Source organism: Pinus tabuliformis, chromosome 1_1 (assembly GCF_031772625.1).
Source record: "Pinus tabuliformis cultivar Carrire ecotype Pingquan chromosome 1_1, CPIR1, whole genome shotgun sequence".
In the NCBI taxonomy this organism is placed as follows: Eukaryota; Viridiplantae; Streptophyta; class Pinopsida; order Pinales; family Pinaceae; genus Pinus; species Pinus tabuliformis.
This window is the reverse complement of record NC_142297.1, coordinates 545,315,182-545,337,605: the sequence shown is the minus strand read 5'-3', so window position 1 is coordinate 545,337,605 and position 22,424 is coordinate 545,315,182. Positions and strand designations below refer to the sequence as shown.

The following is a 22,424-nucleotide window of genomic DNA, read 5'->3' as shown; positions in this document are numbered from 1 at the left end:
CCCTATAAACACCCACATTATTTTGAACTCTCAAAGCTTTCTTCATGAGTTTCATCTAGGACTATAGGGTTTCTTGTAAGACAATGGAAAAAGAAATGTTGGACTACTCAAAGGACTCACAGAAGGGGGTCTTAATTTGGTCTACTCCACCTATTGTCTCATCATATCATCTCCCTCCAGCTATCAATCACCATATATAAGGGTTTGCTCATGATCACATTTCCATAGTGGTTTCTTTAACTCCATCGTGCCCTTACCCATTCCTGTAATCAACAGTGGTCAAGGAATTATTTCACATTCCCACTTCCAAGGAAGGGCTCGATACCCAAGTTACCTTGATAACACTTCCTTTACCTAGAATTGCACCCTCTCCATTTGCATCTTTTCCCTCCCTACAGTCACATATGGATGCAGCGTTTACCCTTGGCAAATTTTCAATGGCTCCTACCTCCTCGCCAACCTATTGTTAGTTTGTGCATCATCGGGCAGGTGTTCTACTCTCATATGATGCTAAGAGGCTAAGAAACACTCGATCTCCAAAACCCAAAAAAGGTTTTGCAAGATAAGCTTGAGAAACACCTTAATTAAATTAATATGTCATAATTAAATTATTTCTTACATCTAACTTAGAAAAAATGGTAAATTAAATATGTAATTAAGGATGTTCGAGATTGCTCTAGAGACTTTTATTGATGAAGTCTAATTGATCTTAGTCATCTATGAAGATTAAATTGTGGTCATTGAGACTCCAACGAGAGATTATAATAGTAGGTCGAACGGCTTGAAGATAACATCAGTGTGATCGAGTTGTAAGAGGTAGATCGAGCTACACACTTTGTAGTCTTCAACAAGGGCGTTTTTCGAGCTATGGAAGAGCATTACAAAGAGGGGGCAACAAATAATTTGGGAACAGAATTCCAGAGAGTTTCCAAGTGGTTTTCCAGTGTCCGAGAGGCAAGAAAAGGGAGGTAGAATACATCTACAGAGGAGGTCATACAAGCAGTGTGAATTGCCAAAAACCCAAGTGCAAGTTGCCGGAAGAGCCATAGATCAGCGACCAGAGGTCGGATATATTTCCAAAAGGAGGTGCAAGTGGTTTCCAATAACAAAGGGAGGCAAGATGGCAGTTATCCAGAGCCAGTAGTGCGAGTTGATTAGTAGAGGATATCTTTCATCTCCATATTATTTTGCCAGTATATTTGTCATAGGATTGCCAATTGGGCATCCATATTGTAATTATTCTCAATTTGTTGCATAATAAAATAAACCCTCATCTATTGCACCGATTTTCCCTTTTAGGTTTTGTCGAGGACGTTTAATCTTAAAATATTGGTGTTTATTTTATGTGTTTACTTCTATTTCTCAGTCCCTGATTCTATATTCTGCAACGTGTTTTTTTTATGAAGACTGCATAATTGATTTATTTGTTATTTGTCGTAAACAAATAAACTGCTAATTAGTTATAAAAATAAACTCCAATTAGTGCATTTAAGGAAATTTCACATGGTATTAGAGCTTTATTGATCAGATCAGAGGCTCAAGGGCGAAAGGAAGAGAGATCATGTAGTTTTAGAGGGAGATTTGAAGAACTTTCTCCATATCTGTGCAAGTTAACTAGGGAATGTCCAGATAGAGGCTTTTGGTGAGTAGATCAGTGATTTCGCAAAGTAGATATGGGCACAGGGATTTGCAACAAGGGTTTGCAATTGCAGATTTGTGCAGGGAAGGAAGAGAAAAACACACAAGCATGATTTCCAGACATTTCTCAAGTGGATTTCAAGTTTTCTAGTTACAAGAAAGGAGGTTGTGATATCTAGCAGTAGATGGTCATAGCAGACTTGTCAGTCTATTTAATTCGAGTTTTAGGGTCAGTAGTGTGTGTGCCACATTTCAAAAGACTTCTGAGAGGTAGAGCGAGTTAGCCAATAGAAGAAGCAATTAGTGCAAAATTCAAGAAGGACATTGAAGGCAAGTGCAAGAGAAAATATGCGCATTTCCAAGGGGAGTACGTATAGTAGAAAGGCCAAGGTAGGCTACCAGAAGGGGGCGATTTATAGCAGATACTTCTCCAATTTATTTGAGTTTCGCAGAAATGGCCACAACAGGACCAATGATCAAGATAGAATTGACGAAGCCTCTAATTTTGGCATCTGGAAAGCCACAATGCAATTCCTACTAGATGAGCATGGCTTGAAGGAATTTGTGACAAATGTCACGGCAGAGCTGGCAGATCCACAACAATTTATAACCTTCAAGAAAGAAATGGCCAATACCAATAAGATGGCCCTAGATGGAATTTGGGATCACATTGTCCCGCGTATTACAAATAAAAATACAACAAAGAACATGTGGGAGAACATAGCCCTTGCAGGTAAAGGGGAGGCGAAGAAGGGTCCCAATTAAGGACATAACCCAAAAGGAGGAGAGAAGGACCTGTCGAAAGTCAAATGCTTCGAATGTGGTGAATTTGGTCACTATGTCACCTAGTGTCCTAAGAGGAAGGATATGAAGGGGTTGCATCAGACAACAACTTTGGCGAAAATTGATGAGTTGACCTCTAGATTGGAGGAATTCACATTGATACCTCCAGATGGAGTATGGGACTCCAGCATGCCAGATTGGGCAAGGTTCATGGGTGAGCAACATGCAATCTAGTTCAAATCTAGTTGTTTTTCACATGGATCAACACATTTGCTACAAGAGACCACAACCAAAGTAGCAAGAAGATCGAGATGTTAGCAATGTGTAATTAAAACTTAAGGGATAGTTGCAGAACTATTTATAGTCAGATACTTGAGAGGTAGTTACAAGGCCAATTGGGCTCAAACATATCCTTGATATACACTGCAGAGCAAGTTGCGGTCAAAGACTAGTGGTGTCAATAGTGCAAAGGCATTGTAGTAGCAACAACACAGGTGTACCAACAGTGTGAGATCAAAGATTGATTCAGCGACAAGTATTCGCAGAAGGACCAGAGTATGCACATTGATTGATGAACAATTTTTCCAAGTTGACTTTGTCACAATGATTACCAGTGACAAGGAGTAAAATCAGTTTGAAGATGTGAAGAAAGGAGGTACAACAAATTTCATACATCAACATCATGGAGTAATCTAGCTACAACATGTTCCCACAAAGCAGCAGATCGCACATATACTCACAAAGGCTCTAGGGTCAACCAAGTTCGTCTACTTTGGAGAACAGATGGGTGTAGTGGAGAACACCTTCCTCACTAAGAGGGAGTGTTAGTTTGTGTAGCATCAGACAGGTGTTCTAGTCTCAGATGATGCTAAGAGGCTAAGAAACACTAGATCTCCAAAACCTAGAAAAGGTTTCATGAAATAAGCTTAAGATGTTAATTAAATTAATTTTCCATAATTAAATTATTCCTAAATCTAACTTAAGAAAATTGGTAAATTAAAGATAATTAATAAAGATGTTTGAGATTTCTCTAGACTTATATTGATGAAGTCTAATTGATCTTAGTCATCAATGGAGGTTAAATCATGGCCATTGATACTCCAATGAGAGATTATAAGGGTAGGTCAAAGGGCTTGGAGATAGCATTAGTGTGATAGAGTTGTGAGAAGTAAATTGAACTACGCAATTTGCAATCTTTAACGAGGGTACAGTTTGAGTCAAAGGGATAACATCGGAAAGAGGGAGCAGCAAATAATTTGGAAACAAGATTCCAAAGAGATTCCCTATGATTCTCCAGTGCCAAAGTGGTAGAAAAAGGTATGACAAATACATCGAAAGAGGAGGTTGTAAAAATAGTGTGAATAGCCATAAACCCGTGTGAGTTGCCAAAAGAGGTTTGATTCAATTGTCGGAGGCCAAATCAACTTCCAGAAGGTAGAGCGAGTCATTTCTAGAGGCAAAGTGAGGCTAGACAACCCAATTGGAGGCAGATCCAAGGTTGTACTAGTTGCCAGTGTGGGGTGCTAGCAAGCAAAAGGAGGCCAAGTTGATTTGCAGAGGAAATCTGGGACCTCCAAATTAGCTAGTATATTTCTAGAGGATAGCCGATTGGGCATCCAATTGTAATAATTTCCAAATTGTTACATGATAAAATAAACCCTCAAATTATTTAGCTAGTATATTTCTGGAGGATAGCCAGTTGGGCATCGAATTGTAATAATTTCCAAATTGTTACATGATAAAATAAACCCTCTATTCCACTGGTTTTCCCTTCCAAGGTTTTCATTTTCCCAAAGACATTAGGCCATTGGTTTTTCCTTCAAGGTTTTTCCAAAGACATTAGTCTAAATATCTTGGTATCATTTTTATTGTGTGTGCATTTATTTCTCATTTCCTAATTTATAATTTCATAGCATTTTTATTGTGAAGAATGCATTAGTGATTTAATCATTATTTGCTGCAAATAAACTGCTAATATAGTGGTCCCACTCCCAGTGTGCTTGCTTTATTGGTTTTTGATATTACAACTTAATACAAAAGAGATATGGTAAAAATATTTCACTCATCTCTTACATATAAATCATTCCTTGGGAAAATAAATATCAAGTCATTCCTAATGAAAACTTGTTAAAATCATAAAAGCTAGATGAAAAGAGAAAATAAAATGAGAAAGCTAAATGAGAAGAAAGTTTTGAAATGCTTAACCCAACAATGACAATATTTTAAGCATACCTCAATATGTAAAACAATGGTAGAATAAATTTACAACTTACTAAATAGAAGATGTAACCAGAGTTGAGATTCAATTGGGGTTTGATAGTTTGTCATGACTTCGAACAAATTTCTTTGTGGAATTCAACAACTGGATTTTCATAACTGAGTTTTCATTGCAGGTGTTGATCCCTGGTTCTGAATATTGTAAAGAAAGTCATGTAGATTATTCACTAAGAGTGTCGAACCTTATTGCGAACTTTAATTTAGACGCCAAGCTTTGACATAAAACACTTCCAATCTCATCCTGAAAATTAAGCACACATGTTGTAGCATGATATTGTAGATGACGCATCCGAGAAAATGAACACTGTAATTAAGAGAGCACATATGTTGTAACATGGTATTGCAGATGAACACTGTCACAGTAAAGCAACATACAATGTGCGGAGAAAACGGACATAATGCAAAGAATGCTAAAAATGAAACAACCAGAAATGAAAACAACCTTTAAAGACAACAGAAGGGATGGAATTTTTTGAAAACGCAGCTTTTATTTACTCTAAAAACGCACAGATCACAAAACATTTCAAAGGAATAGCTATCCCTGTAATTCGAATCTTAATTCATTCAGAAACAACTTTTTAACACTCCAAAGACAAACAAAGCACAAAACATTTGAAAGGAGTACCTATCACTGTAATTCGAAGCCAACATCTAAAACCGATAATACATGAAAACATTACAGGACAAGGCTTTAACGATAACTTCAACATTCCCCGCAATCTCAAAGGCCACCACGCAGACGCAAGACAAGGTGGAGGGTTGATTCCTTCTGAATGTTATAATCCGCCAGGGTTCGGCCATCCTCCAGCTGCTTACCGGCAAAGATGAGCCTCTGCTGATCCGGAGGAATGCCTTCCTTGTCTTGAATCTTAGCCTTCACGTTATCAATCGTATCAGAGCTCTCAACCTCCAGTGTTATGGTCTTGCCAGTCAACGTCTTCACAAATATCTGCATACCACCGCGGAGACGAAGGACAAGATGCAGTGTAGATTCCTTTTGAATGTTGTAGTCGGCTAGAGTCCTCCCATCTTCAAGTTGTTTCCCTGCAAAGATCAATCTCTGTTGATCCGGAGGAATGCCCTCTTTATCCTGAATCTTCGCCTTCACGTTATCAATAGTGTCTGAGCTCTCAACTTCGAGCGTGATTGTCTTGCCAGTGAGAGTTTTGACAAAGATCTGCATCCCTCCTCTGAGACGGAGAACAAGGTGAAGAGTCGATTCCTTCTGGATATTGTAATCGGCGAGAGTGCGTCCATCCTCGAGTTGTTTCCCAGCAAAGATCAGCCTCTGCTGATCCGGTGGAATCCCCTCCTTGTCTTGGATCTTGGCCTTGACATTGTCAATTGTGTCAGAACTCTCAACTTCCAGGGTAATTGTCTTCCCGGTCAGGGTTTTGACAAAGATCTGCATCCCACCTCTGAGACGGAGGACAAGGTGAAGAGTCGATTCCTTCTGGATGTTGTAATCGGCGAGAGTGCGTCCGTCCTCAAGCTGTTTTCCAGCAAAGATCAGCCTCTGCTGGTCGGGTGGAATCCCTTCTTTGTCTTGAATTTTAGCCTTCACATTGTCAATTGTGTCAGAGCTTTCGACTTCCAAAGTGATGGTCTTGCCAGTGAGGGTTTTGACAAAGATCTGCATTCCCCCTCTAAGACGAAGGACAAGGTGAAGAGTGGATTCCTTCTGAATGTTATAGTCTGCGAGGGTTCGGCCATCCTCAAGCTGTTTGCCAGCAAAGATGAGCCTCTGCTGATCAGGAGGAATTCCCTCCTTGTCCTGGATCTTGGCCTTTACATTGTCAATAGTATCAGAGCTCTCCACCTCAAGAGTTATGGTCTTTCCGGTCAATGTCTTCACGAATATCTGCATTTTGAACTCTAAAATTTACAAACAAAACCTGCACAAAGGAAGAGCACAATCAGACAAATCCGCAAAACCCTAGATCCTTATAATATATCATATACTCAAAGAATCAAACAGGAAAAGAACACAAAATCATGAAACAAATAATGGAGCTGGGGAACTCCCTCAATACTGCACAAATCTACAAAAGGGTTTACACGTTTTACGCATTTCAGAAAGAACACTCAGATCTGCAACCCTCGAAACAAATAATTTCAAGAACAAATGCAACAAACTGAAATCTTGCAATAAAAACAGCCCAATCGATTAGGATTCGAGGAGGCGAACGATAAGATACCTGAAATAAAAACGCTTCGCCTGTGTTTATGAAAAATCCCTCAACGCTCGATTGAAATCACTATGAGGTGAAGAGGAGGCAGATGGGTATTTATATGCATACAGTCGACTACCCTTCCATATCGAACCAATTACAACGCGATACGTGTCAGTAGGTCAGATGAAACCAGATGTCTCTAGAAGTGAAGTTGACCGGTCAAAGGCAACCGCACACCATGAACGAAGAGTCTGCTAAAAGAAGTCTTCCCAACCGCTTACCATGAACGAAGAGTGCTAAAGAAGACTGGACTCTGGCGTGAGATAAGGTTTACATCCAAGGTTGGAATTCCAATTCCTTTTATTCGTCATGTAATTTTTATTTTTTTCTTAGGTTTTTATTATGTTTAAAATTTTGTTAATATTCTTATAATAAATTAACCTTTTACTAATAAAGGTTTTATTAAAAAATTATTTTTCAATAACAAGTTATGTCAAAAAAATTTCACGTATTTATTATAAGATAAGAAAAAATAAAATGACCTTAGTAAACAAATGGCTTGTTGAATTTTGAATCTTGGTTTGAAATTATATGGAACACTTACAATAAAATATTCATAACTCTGAAATCAAATGTATATATAAGATATTGTTGACATCTAATCCTCACGATTGGGTGAATTCATGTAAATAATTAAATTAGGAATGTGAACAGTCATCAGGAGATGAACTGAACAGTGACACCCTTTTGTATATAACAATAACATACCTGATGGAATAATACGAATCAGTTTTACTGCCTATTGGAGTTACTACCTGGTCTGACATGGTATCAGAACCAGCTCCTTGTTTTAGCTATTATGCTCCTGTAACTCCTATGTCTTGTCATGTCATGGTATAGTCCTGAGTTACCTTCCAGCGTTGCTCTGCCTCTGCCATATTCCCTTCCAGCGCTGCTCTGTCCATAACACGCTGCTCTGTCATATGCTTTTTATTTCTAAACGTTGTACGCCTGTCTGTCATATGTGTTTTTCTGAACACTGGCCCTGTCACAAGCGTTGTTTAATGTATTCATTGTGTAGCATTGAGTACCAACGTTCCATCAACCATCGCTCATTCTATTGAACGCTTTCTATTCATTCATATTTATGCTTTGATACCTTAAGAAGTCTTGTTTCTATGCACAATGTTTAGAACCTCTGCATCATTTGGCTATATGCACTGGTTAGAGAACATGGGTTGAATGATTGCGCTTTGAGCAAGCCGCTGGTTCGTGCGCTGTATTGAAGGGAATCTAAAACGTTGAAGCTATCTCAGTGCGTATTCTTTATGCATGTGTTATAGCTCCTGCAATACGTCTAAGATATATACATCGTGCTACCTCTCTATGTTTTAGATTCTCTATAGTGTAGTGTCGTATCATAGCCTGGCGTGGCCTAGCAAAGCTCCTGAACGTTGGTTATGAATGCTCTGTCATAGTCTTTTTGAACGCTGCCTGATATCAAAGCCTGATATATCTTTTTGAACGATGCCTGCTCTTTCAAATAATATTTGAACGTTGCTTAATATATCTTTTTGAACGTTGTCTGATATATCCTTTCAAATAATTAAACGTCGGCTTTGATATCTGACATGGTATAAAACGCCGGCTTTGGTATCTGGAAATGCTGGTGGCAAACTTGCTTGTGGGGTTATCGGTCTTCAAGGATGAATATGAACAGTGGAAAGCATACATTTGAACAAAAAAAAAAAATTGTAGCAGCAGTCAATCACACTTGTATGCTTCATTATATGGTAATGTCATATGTAATTACGCTTGTATGCTTCATTATATGGTAATGTCATATGTCATATGTAATATAATGGGCGTATATTACATTTAAAGTGTTAATGTCATATGAAATATAATGGGCGTATATTACAGCATTGAAGTGATATGTAATATGTAAATATATTACATTTAAAACATTGAAGTGATATGTAATACATAATATTTGAATGAAATGTTGGATGCTTTTAGCAAACATTGGAGGGATTTGAAGAAAATAAGTTTGGAGAAAATATATTGCATAAAGTTGTAGCGTGAGGAAGAGATTTGAAATCTTTTGAGAATGCCCTTTTGAGTACAATTTTATTGTATATTGGCAAAAGTATTTTTCTATCAGCAGAAGTATTTTTTTTTACAGAATGCATTCAATCATCTCCATGGTAGGAATAGTTCTCACTGGCAAGGAGAACTATCCTGAATGGTCCCGGATGATAAAACACACCCTCATCTTCAATGAGTTGTGGAAAGGAGTGTGTGTCGGAGAAGGAGACAATGACCCAGTACAGCCTACCTCAGAGAAAGAGCTCGTCATTTGGGAAAACAAGAACAACAAAGCCTATGCATTAATCGTAGCATCTGTAAATGAAGAGGTGAGTCACCATATTTCGTCATATTCAACTGCCTTTGAAGCCTTACAAAAGCTAAAAGAACTCTATGACTCACATTTTGCACTTGAAGTTGTTCAACTCATGATTAAACTCTTCACTCTTGAACTGCAAAATAATGATCCTCTTGCTCTTGCATCTGAAGTAAAGTCTATAATGCATGATATCAATTCCACTAAGGTTGAGCTGGATATCCCTCTTATTGCTTTTCTTAAGGCACTTTATCCTACTTACTCCAATTATCTTGAGTCTTTGTAAGCAAATGGAAATCTCAAAGATATAGCCTTTGACTCTCTTGTGAAAAAGTTTGTTGAAAGAGAGAAAGCTTTTGGAAAGAAGATAGCCCCTGAATCTTATGAATAGACTGTGTGCCTTGCTCATAAAGAAAAGCATCCTGCTCAAGATTCTACAAAAGAAAGAGGTGGACGAAGAGGAAGAGGAAGATATTTCAGAGGCAGGGGGGCAGACATTCTCAAGGAGAAAAGGCAGATCTGCACTGCATTCGCTGCAAAAGAAATGGATCACATGATGCCTCTACATGCAAGCTACCATGGGACAAAATTGAGCAGAAAAGAAACCAACAGAAATGTAAAATTGATGATACAGACAAAGGTAAAGCCCTTGAATCCGCTCACTATATTGAGGCACAATGTAACATTGGAGTAAATGAAGATTTGTTTAATGCTTCACTTGCTTCCTGGAAAAATGATTGGTTGCTTGATTCAGGAGCAACCTGTCACATGACTCATAGAAAAGGTTTTTTTGAAGATTTCACTGACAATGTTGATGGAGCAGTATACTTTGCAGATCAATCAAAAATCAAGCCATCAGGGCTTGGCACAATCAGGCTTAAACTACCTGGTCTTCCAGACTTTCTTCTGGATCATGTTCTATATCTCCCACAGCTCAAGAGAAACTTGTTGTCCTTGGTCCACATCCGCCAGCAAGGTCACTCCATTCATATGTTTGATGGCAAGCTTGAGGTAAGAAAAGCATCTGACCACTCACTTGTCATGAGGGTAATAGAAGAAGAAAGGCTTCTCAAACTGCAAGGAACCTCTGCTCATGCACAACATTTCTCATATACTTCTCATCATGAAGAAGGTACACTTCCATCAAGTTTATTATGGCATGCTAGATTTGGACATTTAAACTATGACAGTCTCCGCTTATTGAAGAAAAATGGTGTTTCTGGTTTGCCTACAATTCCTAGGAAACTTAAGCAATGTGATGCTTGCATTCTAGGAAAGCATAGCAAATAGTCTTTTCATGATTCACATTCAAGAGCACATAGGAAGCTTGAACTCATTCATTCAGATTTATGTGGTCCAATGCATGTTCCTTCTGCAAATGGAAATAAAAATATCATGACATTTATTGATGACTACACCAGAATGTGTTGGGTTTATTTATTGAAGAACAAATCTGATGCTTTTCAAACATTCAAGAATTTTCATAAATGGATTGAAAATGATGCACAATCTCATATTGGGTCTATTTGCACTGATAATGGAAAAGAATACACATCAAATGAATTTGAAAACTATCTTTGCCAACATGGGATCAAACATCAAACAACTGTGCCTTATAATCCCCAACAGAATGGTGTAGTTGAAAGAATGAATAGAACAATCTTGAATATGGTACGATACATGTTTTTCTTCAAAAATGTAAAGATAATGTTTTGGGCTAATGATGTTCTATGTGTTGCATATATAAAGAATAGATGTCCATCTAATGCCATAAGAAACAAGACTCCTTATGAATTGTGGTATGGACATGTTCCTTTGGTAAAAAATCTCAGGGTCTTTGGTTCCACCTGTTATGCTTTGATACCAAAGGTACATAGAAACAAACTTGGTTCTAGAAGTCGTAAGTGTATCTTCTTGGGGTACTCAAACACCTCTAAAGCATACCGCCTCTATGATGAAGTAAATAAAAAGTTTGTTGTATCTAGAGATGTAATTTTTCTTGAATCATCCAAATCTGAAAATGTTGTCGAGCGGCAACTTGATCGCTTGGATAGATTCGCAAAAACAAAATCATTTCAAGAATTTGATAATCAAATTCCACATCTTGAAGGGGGGATTCCTATTCTAGATCAACATGTGGAATCTTCTTCTGAAGAACACTCTCCCCCGCATGAAACTCCAACAACGGATGATGCTTTAAGTGATGTAATTGATAGAATTTGGAGACTCAATCTTGATTCAGTCCCAACTCAATCAACAGAGCAGCCTGGACCATCTCAGAAAGGTCCCCCAAAGTGGCTGACGAAGACACTTGAAAGTTTTCATCTTGATGAAATTGGAAAAACAGGAACCAGAAATTCAAACCGACAAAATGGAGGTGATGTAGATGACTCTAATTCACCTGTTGATATGGATGTTTCTTATGATTGTGAATTGAACTTGTCTACATATTTTGAACCAACTTCCTTCAAAGAAGCTGCTTCTCATGATGAATGGAAAGAAGCGATGCAAAAGGAGTATGATGCCCTCATAAAGAACGGCACTTGGAAGCTGGTTGATCCTCCATTTGGAACCGAACCAATTGGTTGCAAGTGGGTCTACAAGAACAAGTACAAAGCTGATGGCTCACTTGACAAGCACAAAGCTAGGCTTGTGGCAAAAGGTTTTGCATAGAAGGAAGGGATCGATTATGAGGAGACCTTTGCCCCCACAGAAAAATGGGCCACCATCCGAACACTCTTTGCACTAGCAGCTCAGAACGGTTGGAAAGTCCATCAAATGGATGTAAAAACTGCTTTCTTGAATGGAGATCTAAAAGAGAATTTTTTAATGTCCCATCCTGAAGGATTTGCTGTGAAAGGACATGAACATAAAGTATGCAAACTTGTGAAGTCCTTGTATGGCCTCAAACAAGCACCGCGAGCTTGGTATGAAAAACTAACTGAGCATCTTCTGAAACTCAGTTTCAATCATTTTGATCTTGATGATGCAACTTTATTTGTCAAGAAAGTTGGCAAAACAGTTGTATATCGTGTGGTATATGTAGATGATCTTTTAATGACAGGGAACAATGAAAGCTACATTGCATCCATAAAGAAGGAATAGGGGAAAAGTTTTGAAGTGACTGATTTGGGCTATGTTCATTACTATATTGGCATTGAAGTAACCCAACATCCAAAGTCCATATTTCTTTCTCAAAAGAAATACATTGGAGATTTGTTGAACAGGTTTGGCATGACAGAGTGCAATCCTCTTACTACTCCAATGGAACAAAACTTAAATCTCACATCTATTGAAGGAAAGGAATTTGAGGATGCAACAAAGTATAGACAACTTGTAGGAAGTCCCAACTACCTAACTACTACCAGACCAGACATTTCATTTGCTGTTGGAATCCTCTCGAGGTTTATGCAAAAGCCTTGTGAGGGACATTGGTCTGCTGCAAAAAGAGTTCTAAAGTACTTGAAGGGAACTCAAGACTTTGGAATCAAGTACACATAGGTGGATGACTTCAGTTTGATCGGATACTCTGATTCAGACTTCGATGGAGACAAAGAAACTGGGGTATCTACTTTAGGATATGCTACGAGTCTTGGATCAGGAGTTGTCCCCTGGAGATCACACAAACAATTAGTTCCATCAGATTCCACAACAGAAGCAAAATATGTGGCAACAGCTGAAGCAACAAAAGAAATTGTGTGGCTCAGGAAAATTCTTGAAGATTTGTAGGTAAAACAAGTACAATCAGCTCCACTCATGATTGACAACACCTCTGCAATAAAGTTGGCCAAGAACCCAAAGTTCCATGATCGAACAAAGCACATCAATACTAAATATCATCTGATTCGACATCATGTTGAGGCCAAAACAATCCATCTCCGTCATTGTTCCACAAATGAGCAAATTGCAAACATCTTCACCAAAGTGCTTGGAAGAGAAAAGCTTGAAAGATTCAGAATGATGCTTGGACTCACCAACATCCCTTCATATTAAGGGGGGGAATGTTGACACCTAATCCTCACGATTGGGTGAATTCATGTAAATAATTAAATTAGGAATGTGAACAGTCATCAGGAGATGAACTGAACAATCACACCCTTTCGTATATAACAATAGCATACCTGATGGAATAATACGACTCAGTTTTACTGCCTATTGGAGTTACTACCTGGCCTGACAGATATGACTAAGGAGATTTTATGGAGAGTTTGAAGTCAAGCAAGCACAATGTATTAAAAGTGTTTTAATATTTCATAAGTGGCAGTAGATGTTGTTCTTCATGAATCAATCTTTCAGCACTTTTAAGTGATATGTTGAGACATAAAATATCTGGTACAGACTGCAGTTGAAGCGACATTTCAATTGTTCCATAGGTGACACGTGATTTATGATAAATTTCATAAGGTAGTGTTATTGACACTGTGACATGCCCTGTGACAGGCCCCCCGCCCAAATAAGCCAATAAAGATGGGTAGTGAATACACTCAGAGAGAGCAAGTGGCAACAAGCAGGATTGTGGTTCAAACTCATTATGACAAGGAAGAGGTTTTGTGCTTTCAACTATGTAATTTTTTGGGCTAAGTAGGTTTGATGATGTACTAGCACACTTAAGAAATGATTTTTTTTTTCTAAGTAATACTATTCTATTGATATGAAACAAAATAAAAATACAACGAGGCGCTAGCCTCTGCAGTGCTGAACAGAGTTTGTCAAAAAATATCACAACCTAAACGCGACTGCCCCATCGAGGGGGAAACCAGTCCGTGAAACCAGATAAAAAAACCCACACAGGGGTCACAAGTTTTGATATCAAAAACCCGCACAGGGGATCTAGATTGAAAACTAGCGAATCAAACCAGAAGGAAAGTTTTCAAAAACAAAACATAGCAAAAATCAGACAACAACATATGAAACCTCCAGCTGGCGGAAGGGCGACACCTGGCAGCCCAGTTGTCAATCAGGATGGACCCCCTGGAGGTCGTCTGTAGCAGGCTCTTCCACAATTCGACACGCATACTTGTACCACTCCTCCTCCTCTGCTGACGTGCCGCGCAGTATTCCACAAACTGGTTGAGTGCCAGCAGAGTTGCCCTCTGTTGCATGCTTGCCTGACGTGTCGCCCTGGGCGACACTGGTTGCCTTCGTGTCTCCTACTCTGCCTTCGGTGGCCAGCTGGCTGCCAACCAGCTCCTCTCCATGCGGGGTGGCAGAGTTCTCAACCATCTGCTGCTTTCTTGGGTCTCGGGCATTCTTGTTCCGCTGAGCGGCCCTCTGCTGCTCACCGTTGTTCCCTAGTTGAGCTTCCTGCGATTCAATTTCCTTAGTGAAGGTAATGGTGACAGTGGCGGTGATGACGGGTCTGTGTAGAGTGCTATGGAAGCGGAATTGAGTCGTACAAGGAGCGGGGTGAGGGGGAAGGGGAAAATTAGCAGTATGGACGACTGTGTTCATTCTGCGGTCACCCTGGGGCTGAGCCCGCCCTCTGCCACTACGCTTGTCTGGATACCTGCCGGAGAAGATGCCATGGGGATGAGTAATATCTAGAGAAGAGGAGGGAGAAGGAGATTCAGGGCTGAGCGTAGCAGGAGGACGAATGCTTCCGCCACGACTACCCCCTCTTCTACTGCGCATGTGGTGTCGAATGTCGTGCCATGACTGAATTAGTCTCAGAGCTAACACTTGGGGAATCAAAGGAATTACTGGGACTGGTATGGCTGTTCAAAGGGAAAACAAAGGGGTTTTGAGCATGAATCAACTTACAGTGCGTCATTTGGAAGAAACGATACCCATTACCCACATCCACGCAACTGAGCAACCACATCGTCTGCCAGTGACAGTGCGAGAGCATGGCTCTACAGCTTGAGGAGGGAAAGTGTTATTTATCAGAGGAGGGAAGACTGAGTTATGGTCTATGGAGGCCATTTCTTTATGCTTGTTACAGAATTCTCGACTTGAGCACCATATTAATGGTGCCTGCAAGTCACCATGAATTCGCCTTACTCTGGCCTGCGAGGGGACACAGGCGGCCATGTGGCCAAGCCTCCCGCTGTCCTTCCATCTAATCAGCATTAATGGCATTATGATCACCCGAATCCGGGTCACACTTAAGAAATGATTGTTTTTTTCATTCAAGTGGGATTGTTAATTATTTTTGCATAAGAGATAAATGCATGTTCATTGAATTTCAAGGAAACTATTTGGACTTGGATTCTAATCCAACTTACCCTGATCAAATGAACAAATTGTGATTTATTGAATGACATTCCTTCCAAGGAGTATGAAATATGTATTTTTTCCCCTTTTCCCTAAGGTGAACATAGTGAACCTCTATGTGACACCTATGATAATTAAATCATACTAGATCGAGCACCTGATGAGATCTCATCATGAAAAAAACATTTCAAACCAAGCCAAATTTGTTGTGTTGTGAGCATATCTATATCCACTATATATATATATATATATATATATATATATATATATATATATAGATATGAATGACAATATTTGATATAAAGTCTTTGTAGACTAGATGCTTATTAATCACTTATTTTTGTGGACATATATTTAAGGAGACTAGGAAATAACCTTTGTTGAATGGTCTCAGATCCATTTTATGTGGTTGTATGTTCTTATGCTATAGGTGTTTTTGCACAAGTTGGATGTATTTTAATTCCTACTTGAATGAAAATATGTTTTTCATTCTTTGTGTGCACATTCAAATTCACTACAGAGCTCCCTTCAATTCGAATGATCCACTCACATGCACCTCAAGCTGCATCAACAAGGAAAGGAATCAATCAAAGGTGAAAATGGGCCTAAATAGATTTACCCATGAAAATTGAAAGCTTGCAATATTAATGGCACAAAAGCAAATAGAGAAAGACTAAGAATGTGAAGTCTAGGAGTAAAAATGCACAAAATCTTTATCTACAAGTTTATAATTTCTATTTGTAATAATTCTTAAAGCATAAAAAGAGCCAAACAAAGGTCATTTCTAGATAGTTTTGTCGAAAAGGTTTCCAAAGTAAGGTAAATTGGATTTTAACGTATTCCAAATAAGTCTTTCATAAAACACATTGTTGATGGATAGAGGAGTAAAACACAAACAATGACATTACTTAAATATATACACAATTTTTACAAATTTTATAAAAAATTGTGTTTATAAAGTGGAATTATTGTCAAAAAAAAATTAGGTCGAATATGTCTTAAAATTGTTTTTGTTTGGCTAAGAGTTTGAGTTTATGAGACATAAAGAAACAAGTTAATGGAGGTAGAAATAGACGCATTTGGTAAGAGTGAAAACTAGACCCAAACCACTAGTAGGGTAATTCCAGGGTAGTGGTTTTCTGGAATAGCTATGATGAGTCAACCTGCATTATGGATGCATTATAGATGGCAACTAGGAATGATTATCCATAATGTGAGTTTGACAAATGAATTATAATCTTTTTTCCCAATATGTTCAAAAAAACGTAGATAGAAAATATAAAAATATTGTGGAGAACAATTGGCTATTGTTTTAATTAAAACATTGTAAATAAAACATACTCATTTTCCCTAATACTAAGGATAGACCACATTAGTTGGTTACCAAATCCTATCAACAACACTGAGGATAGACCACATTAGTTGGTTACCAAATCCTATCAACAAAAATTATATTTATTAATAAATTAAACCAAAAATAACTCAAAGTAATCCCAATATAAAATTTTAATTCATATAAATAAACATTTTTTCTAAATTTAAATTTTCATATACATCACATATAAAAAATAATAATTATCACATCTATTAATAAATTCAAACCAAAACTAATATATTTTCATAAAATAACCGTCAAAATAATAAGCCGTCAAAAACACGTTCTTCACTTTTCGAACCACGTAAAAAACATGTTCTTCACTTTTCAAACCACACGTCATGTCAGACGTTTTTTAAAAAAATTCAACGTAATTAACGGCTAAAATGGCCTCTAACGGGCAGAATGCCCGTCAAATTCCAACCCAACTTACATGTGACACTTTGATGTTGAGAATTTTGTTTATCGAACTTTATCTTAAATGGTTATGGTTGATTTTACGGTGGAACAATAATTTAATGGAAAAACCGTCCTCATTCAAAACGAGGGTGATTTGCTACTCAATATCATTTTAAATAGATGGTTCATAAAAAGCCATTGCATTAAAACAAGTAGAAGTTTTATGATACCTTTGCTTTCATGCAAGTTGTCCCAACAACATTTCCATTGTGGTGTTGTATTAATTTTAGCTCTAATTTCAATCTTTGGTTTATTGTTTGTATTTGCCAATACCACAAATACATAAGATAGAAGAAAATAAATAATGGAAATGGATTATTTGTACAATTTTAATATTAATTAATTTTGTTTTGTGATGTAAATGCAAGCATTTTCTCTTTTTTTATTATCATTTTTTAAGTATCCATCTACAAGAGGTTTTAATCTTTTTTTTTTCTATTTTGCAACCGATAATTTGTTGGAAGCACCCACTCCCATTTCTTACATCTATTTTGTAGGCTCCTACCTATAGTAAGCTTCAACCTATCTTTTCTTTTGCAAGTTATAACTTGCTAGAAGCACCCATTCCCATTTCTTATAGGCTCTAACCTATTCTTTTTCAAGTTACAACCTGAAATGAGACACCAATCTCCTGACAAGATTACAAATTTACTTTGTTGATTTACCTAGTCTTTGAGTTATGAGTTCTTCTTTTTATGTGGCTTTGTTTTGTACTCTATCTCTGCCCCCTTTATAGTTGTTTATCTCCTCTACTCCTCTTACTCTTCCTTTATTGGCCAGGTAATTCACGAACTAGGTCTCTCACACTCCAATCAAATTTCAATTATGCATTCCAAATATTCATCTGTATATAACTTTTTGTCTCTTTGTATTCTAACATAGGGATTTGAAACTGAAAAGGTGGTCTACTCATTTGTTTCATATTCTTCTCAAAGTTGGAGCCGACATTTGCATAACCAAATGCTTAGCGGGGAAATGAAAGGTCTTCCAAATGAATAGTATTTCAAATGTATGTTTGTATTCCAAATGCCTCCTACTCGAATATACACACAAAATTAAGTCAATGAAATTTCAAACTCCTCCTTTCATAAAAGATACAGTCACCATACAATTTGTATGCTTTGAATGACCCCACTACTAACATCTTGATGAACCATGATGATACTCTAGCCATCTTTGGTCTTTTATATTTCTTTCAGTCCCATTCACATTTCAGCACTTTCTTTCAAAGTTTGGAGCCTCATAATAATTTTGAGATCACTTATAATTGGGTCTGATATACTACACCAACAAATTATGGGACACTTCTGCAACTGTGATCCTAAGCCACTTCTACATTTGAATTGATTTCATATACAGACTTATTTCTCCTATAAGGAAACCATTGCATAAACCTTTCATTATGTTTACTAGAGTAGTAGTCACAATAGGCTGCAAATGATTCTCTTTGAGTTAAGTCCTGATATCATTTTCATCATTTCCAAACATCCTCCACGCACAAAGGTACAGAAACATAACTCTTGTTGAAAAACTATGCAATGTGGAAGCTTATCAATTCTTATTTTCCTTAACCTCAATATTTGCTTGTGAACTTAATTAATCTTCTTTATGTTCTTTAGTTAGATATTTTCATCAAAAGAATATCAAGAACAAAACAATAATAGAGGACACAAAAATTAGGCTCTCGGCCAGGGAAAAACCCCTCTAAGGGGAAAACCCAGAAAACTCTTCTCTTCTTATAGGATCTGCTTCAATTGAGACACAAAGACCCAAACCCTAGGCCAAGTCCTTCTCCAAGTACCAAGTCAACCCTCCAACAAGTTTTTCCCTGAATTTGCACCAACCAGCTTCAATGCTAGAACTTCGACCTACCAGCTTCAATACTAGAACTTCGACCTACCAGCTTCAATACTACAACTTTGATCCTTCACTTTCGGCCTTGCAACTTTTATGGAAACCCTGGTTTTGCCTCCTCCCAAGACCTTCCTAGAGCAAGACAGCTCTTCTCAAGGTCAATGAGGTCAAGGTAGGGTTTTTTCCAACTACAAGATTTTGCACTTCATCCTTTTGCAACTCAGTCCTGCAACTTCAACCTCCTACTGCAACACCAAAAACCCTAGAACTTCACACGTCTGAGAGAGATAGATCCAAAAAATATTATATTTCGTCCTTCTTTCTTCTCCTAGACCTTCGCTCTTCTTTTTTGCTTCTCCCAACTTCAGAACGAACTTCTTTCTTGATATTTCGAAATTGTGGATGAGTAAGTACCAAATGAAGTTGAACTTATCCTTTTTATAGCCTTCTCAAGGGGTCAAATTCCCTCCTTTATGCCGACTTATAATTGTTAGGGCTAACTTGTACTTTTGTAGTTTCCCAAACTTTCTAGACTCAAAATAGTTATTTTTACAATTACATTTTTCCGTAAGGGTCTTGTAAACATGATGTTGACTCCTTTGACTCATGAAAATAAATCCTAAGACCTAACAAACCCTAGAAGCATGAAGAACAAGATTTTACCTAGAAGACCATCAATAAAGAGCATGAAACCCATGCTTTAATAATAATAACTTTTTATTTTCTTATATTGTTTGTTACAAAGGATACATATTGAAATGAGTACAACAATTATGAAGACTTAAACTAGTTACATTTTCAACACTACCTCTTAACTAGGGAGGTATTCATAATTGTACAACATCATTCTCAAATTGAAGAGCTCTCATAAGAAGAGTCAGATTGATAAGCCATATTGTAAGCAACATCATTATGACCAGCATTATCTCTGAGGGCTAACTAGACAAGCTCTACTTTAATCAAGAGTATTATGTTGGGAGGCTTTACGTGTGATATCGCACTACCTTTGCAAGGTACATACCCCATCCGATTGTCTACAAGGTATGTCTGTTTAGGACTATTCTCATTTTGTACCTCCAATCCTAAGTCCTCAAAGAATATTGGTCCTCTTTGACCACTCTTCTCTTCGATACCTATCACATCCTCAAATACTATCGATTCATTTCCTTTCTTGGATGTTTTATCCTCCAGGAAAATGCATATGCTTATCCAATCCTCCATCATTATTTATTTGTCACTTAAAGAAGAGAATGCACGTGCCATGTCTAACATCACTCCATCTCAACTAGATAGTACATCAGGCCTATTCTCCTTTTGACTAGAGAATAGATCCCTACTCCTATTCAAGGAGACTCCTTCTACTCCCTCTTAAAACTAGAGGAGATCCAAACTTCCTTTCTATTTGGGAAGTCAACATCACAAGCCTTATAGATTTTCTTCATAAGAGTACCAGCTACTTGATCTTCATAGTTGCATGGCTCCCTCTCTTCTTCGCATCTCAAGTTTTCTTCCTTTCATGGTATGAAGGAGTCATCTTCACTCTTCAATTTTGTGACAGGTTCCAGGTCATTCTTCTTGCTCATCACTTCCATCTTCTTCATCATAGATGAAGGCATTATATTGAGCCTTTCCAATATTCAATCTTATCATAGCTTCCTCTTGAAAGTGATATTCCTTTGACCTTCATGTTATCTTCTTGCACTGCTATATTTTAATCCCAAGATGTCCACATCTCGACTTCACAATTGTTAGGTACTAGATATTGAGCTCCCCTTAATATTATGCATCCATACATTTGAACTTGCCACAACTGTAATGACATATTCCTGCAACATTCTTCCAGGTAGAAAAAATAATATGTTAACCAGATAACCAGCAATAATGAAAATCAGACTTGCCTCGTCATGATGACCTTCTTGTTTTATCAACATCCTCATGGTCCATCTCCATATGAATCTTCCTTCATGCATCAGAGTGCCCAAGGATCGAACTTGATTACCAAGTTACAACTTTTTCTTCTGGAAATTATATTAGATGTTAATCATTTATTTTTTATTTTTTTTTGTAAGCTAAGGAGAGACCTTCTTTTTCTATTATCGCAAATTGAAATCACTACATGCTTGTGGTGATCTCAACCCGCCCCGAGGGGAAACCGGGTTTCTTGACCACCTTAAGTTTTTAATAGCCAGCCAAAAATAATAGGTTCTCATTCTGTCTTTCCATGCTTTATACACATCAACCTTATAGCTACTAAAACTGTTTTTTGTCTGCATATTAAAATAACAAAAGTCCTACAGATAACTAACTATAACTAGAGAGAGACTTTATAGAAACCTCTAATTATCATGCTATCTCTACTGGTTCACTGTGCCTGCCTGTTGCTCCTTCTCCTTCTTGATTCCCGATCCACTCGCTTGTAACTGCTGCTGAATTTCGTCCATCTTCTTATCCTGCATGAACAAGGTGATTTGGATGTTCCTTAGCTCCTTTTTCAGATTAGGAATCCCCTGGGATAATTCTGCCATTTCCATGGCTACTTGTTCCATAGCCTTGGCAAGCAGTCTCTTCATAACCCAATAGACGTGAAGAGATTGTTTGTATAATGTCATTCGGCCACGCGTATTGCCTGGATCCGGGAGAAGATACTCCCAGTCCTCTAATTCCGACTCCGACTGAGCCTGAATTGCCTCCTCTTCCATCTGCTCGATAATCCTCCTGATTTTTGGATTGGTATGCTGGCAATAAGCCCTTTCAGCGAACTGCACTCTCCTTCCTATCGCTTTCCTCCCCCTCCTGCCCTTCCCTGTTACGCTGGCCTCTCCGACTCCTGTCGTTCCTCCTCTGCCTCTTCTTCCTCGCCCGCTTCTCTCTCCAGCTCCTCCCCTTCTCCTATATCCTCCCCTGCCTCGCCGTCTTCTTCTTCCTGCCGGACTTCCGTCATCCTCTCCTTCCTCCTGTTCCTGGTAGCCCCCTGCATCATCTCTTCCTCTTTTCATAGCCTTGGTCCCCTCGGCCTTGTTTTCCTCCCTCTGTCTTACTCCTCGTCCATCTTCCTGCGGTCATTCTGCTTCCCTCAGCCATAATCTCCTTGCACTCTGGCTTCCTCCTCTTAATTTCTGCTCTCTCTTCCAAATTCCTAATCGTTCTCCTTCTTCGTGCTGTGTTCGTCGTCGCTTTGCCAACTTTTCCGGTTCTTCTGCATGCACCTCTCCTGTTCCTTCGTTTTTGCCACCTCTTCGCGCTTATA

General features: G+C 38.2%; 1 protein-coding gene across 3 annotated transcripts in view; it reads right to left on the bottom strand.

The window, feature by feature from the left end:
• Positions 1-7,034, bottom strand: part of LOC149214260 (polyubiquitin-like) — a 56,291-nt gene extending 49,257 nt beyond the window's left edge. Inside the window, exons 1-2 of one of the 3 annotated variants that reach the window (XM_089392234.1) lie at positions 6,897-7,034; positions 5,606-6,593 (exon numbers count right to left, since the gene is read on the bottom strand). In XM_089392234.1, the coding sequence (XP_089248360.1) occupies positions 5,606-6,565 (960 nt within the window). In that variant the 5' untranslated portion in view covers positions 6,566-6,593; positions 6,897-7,034. Of the gene's footprint in view, positions 1-5,605; positions 6,594-6,896 lie in introns of those variants that run through there. The other 2 variants (XM_089392233.1, XM_089392235.1) reach the window with 2 other exon arrangements.
• Positions 7,035-22,424: the final 15,390 nt, after the last annotated feature.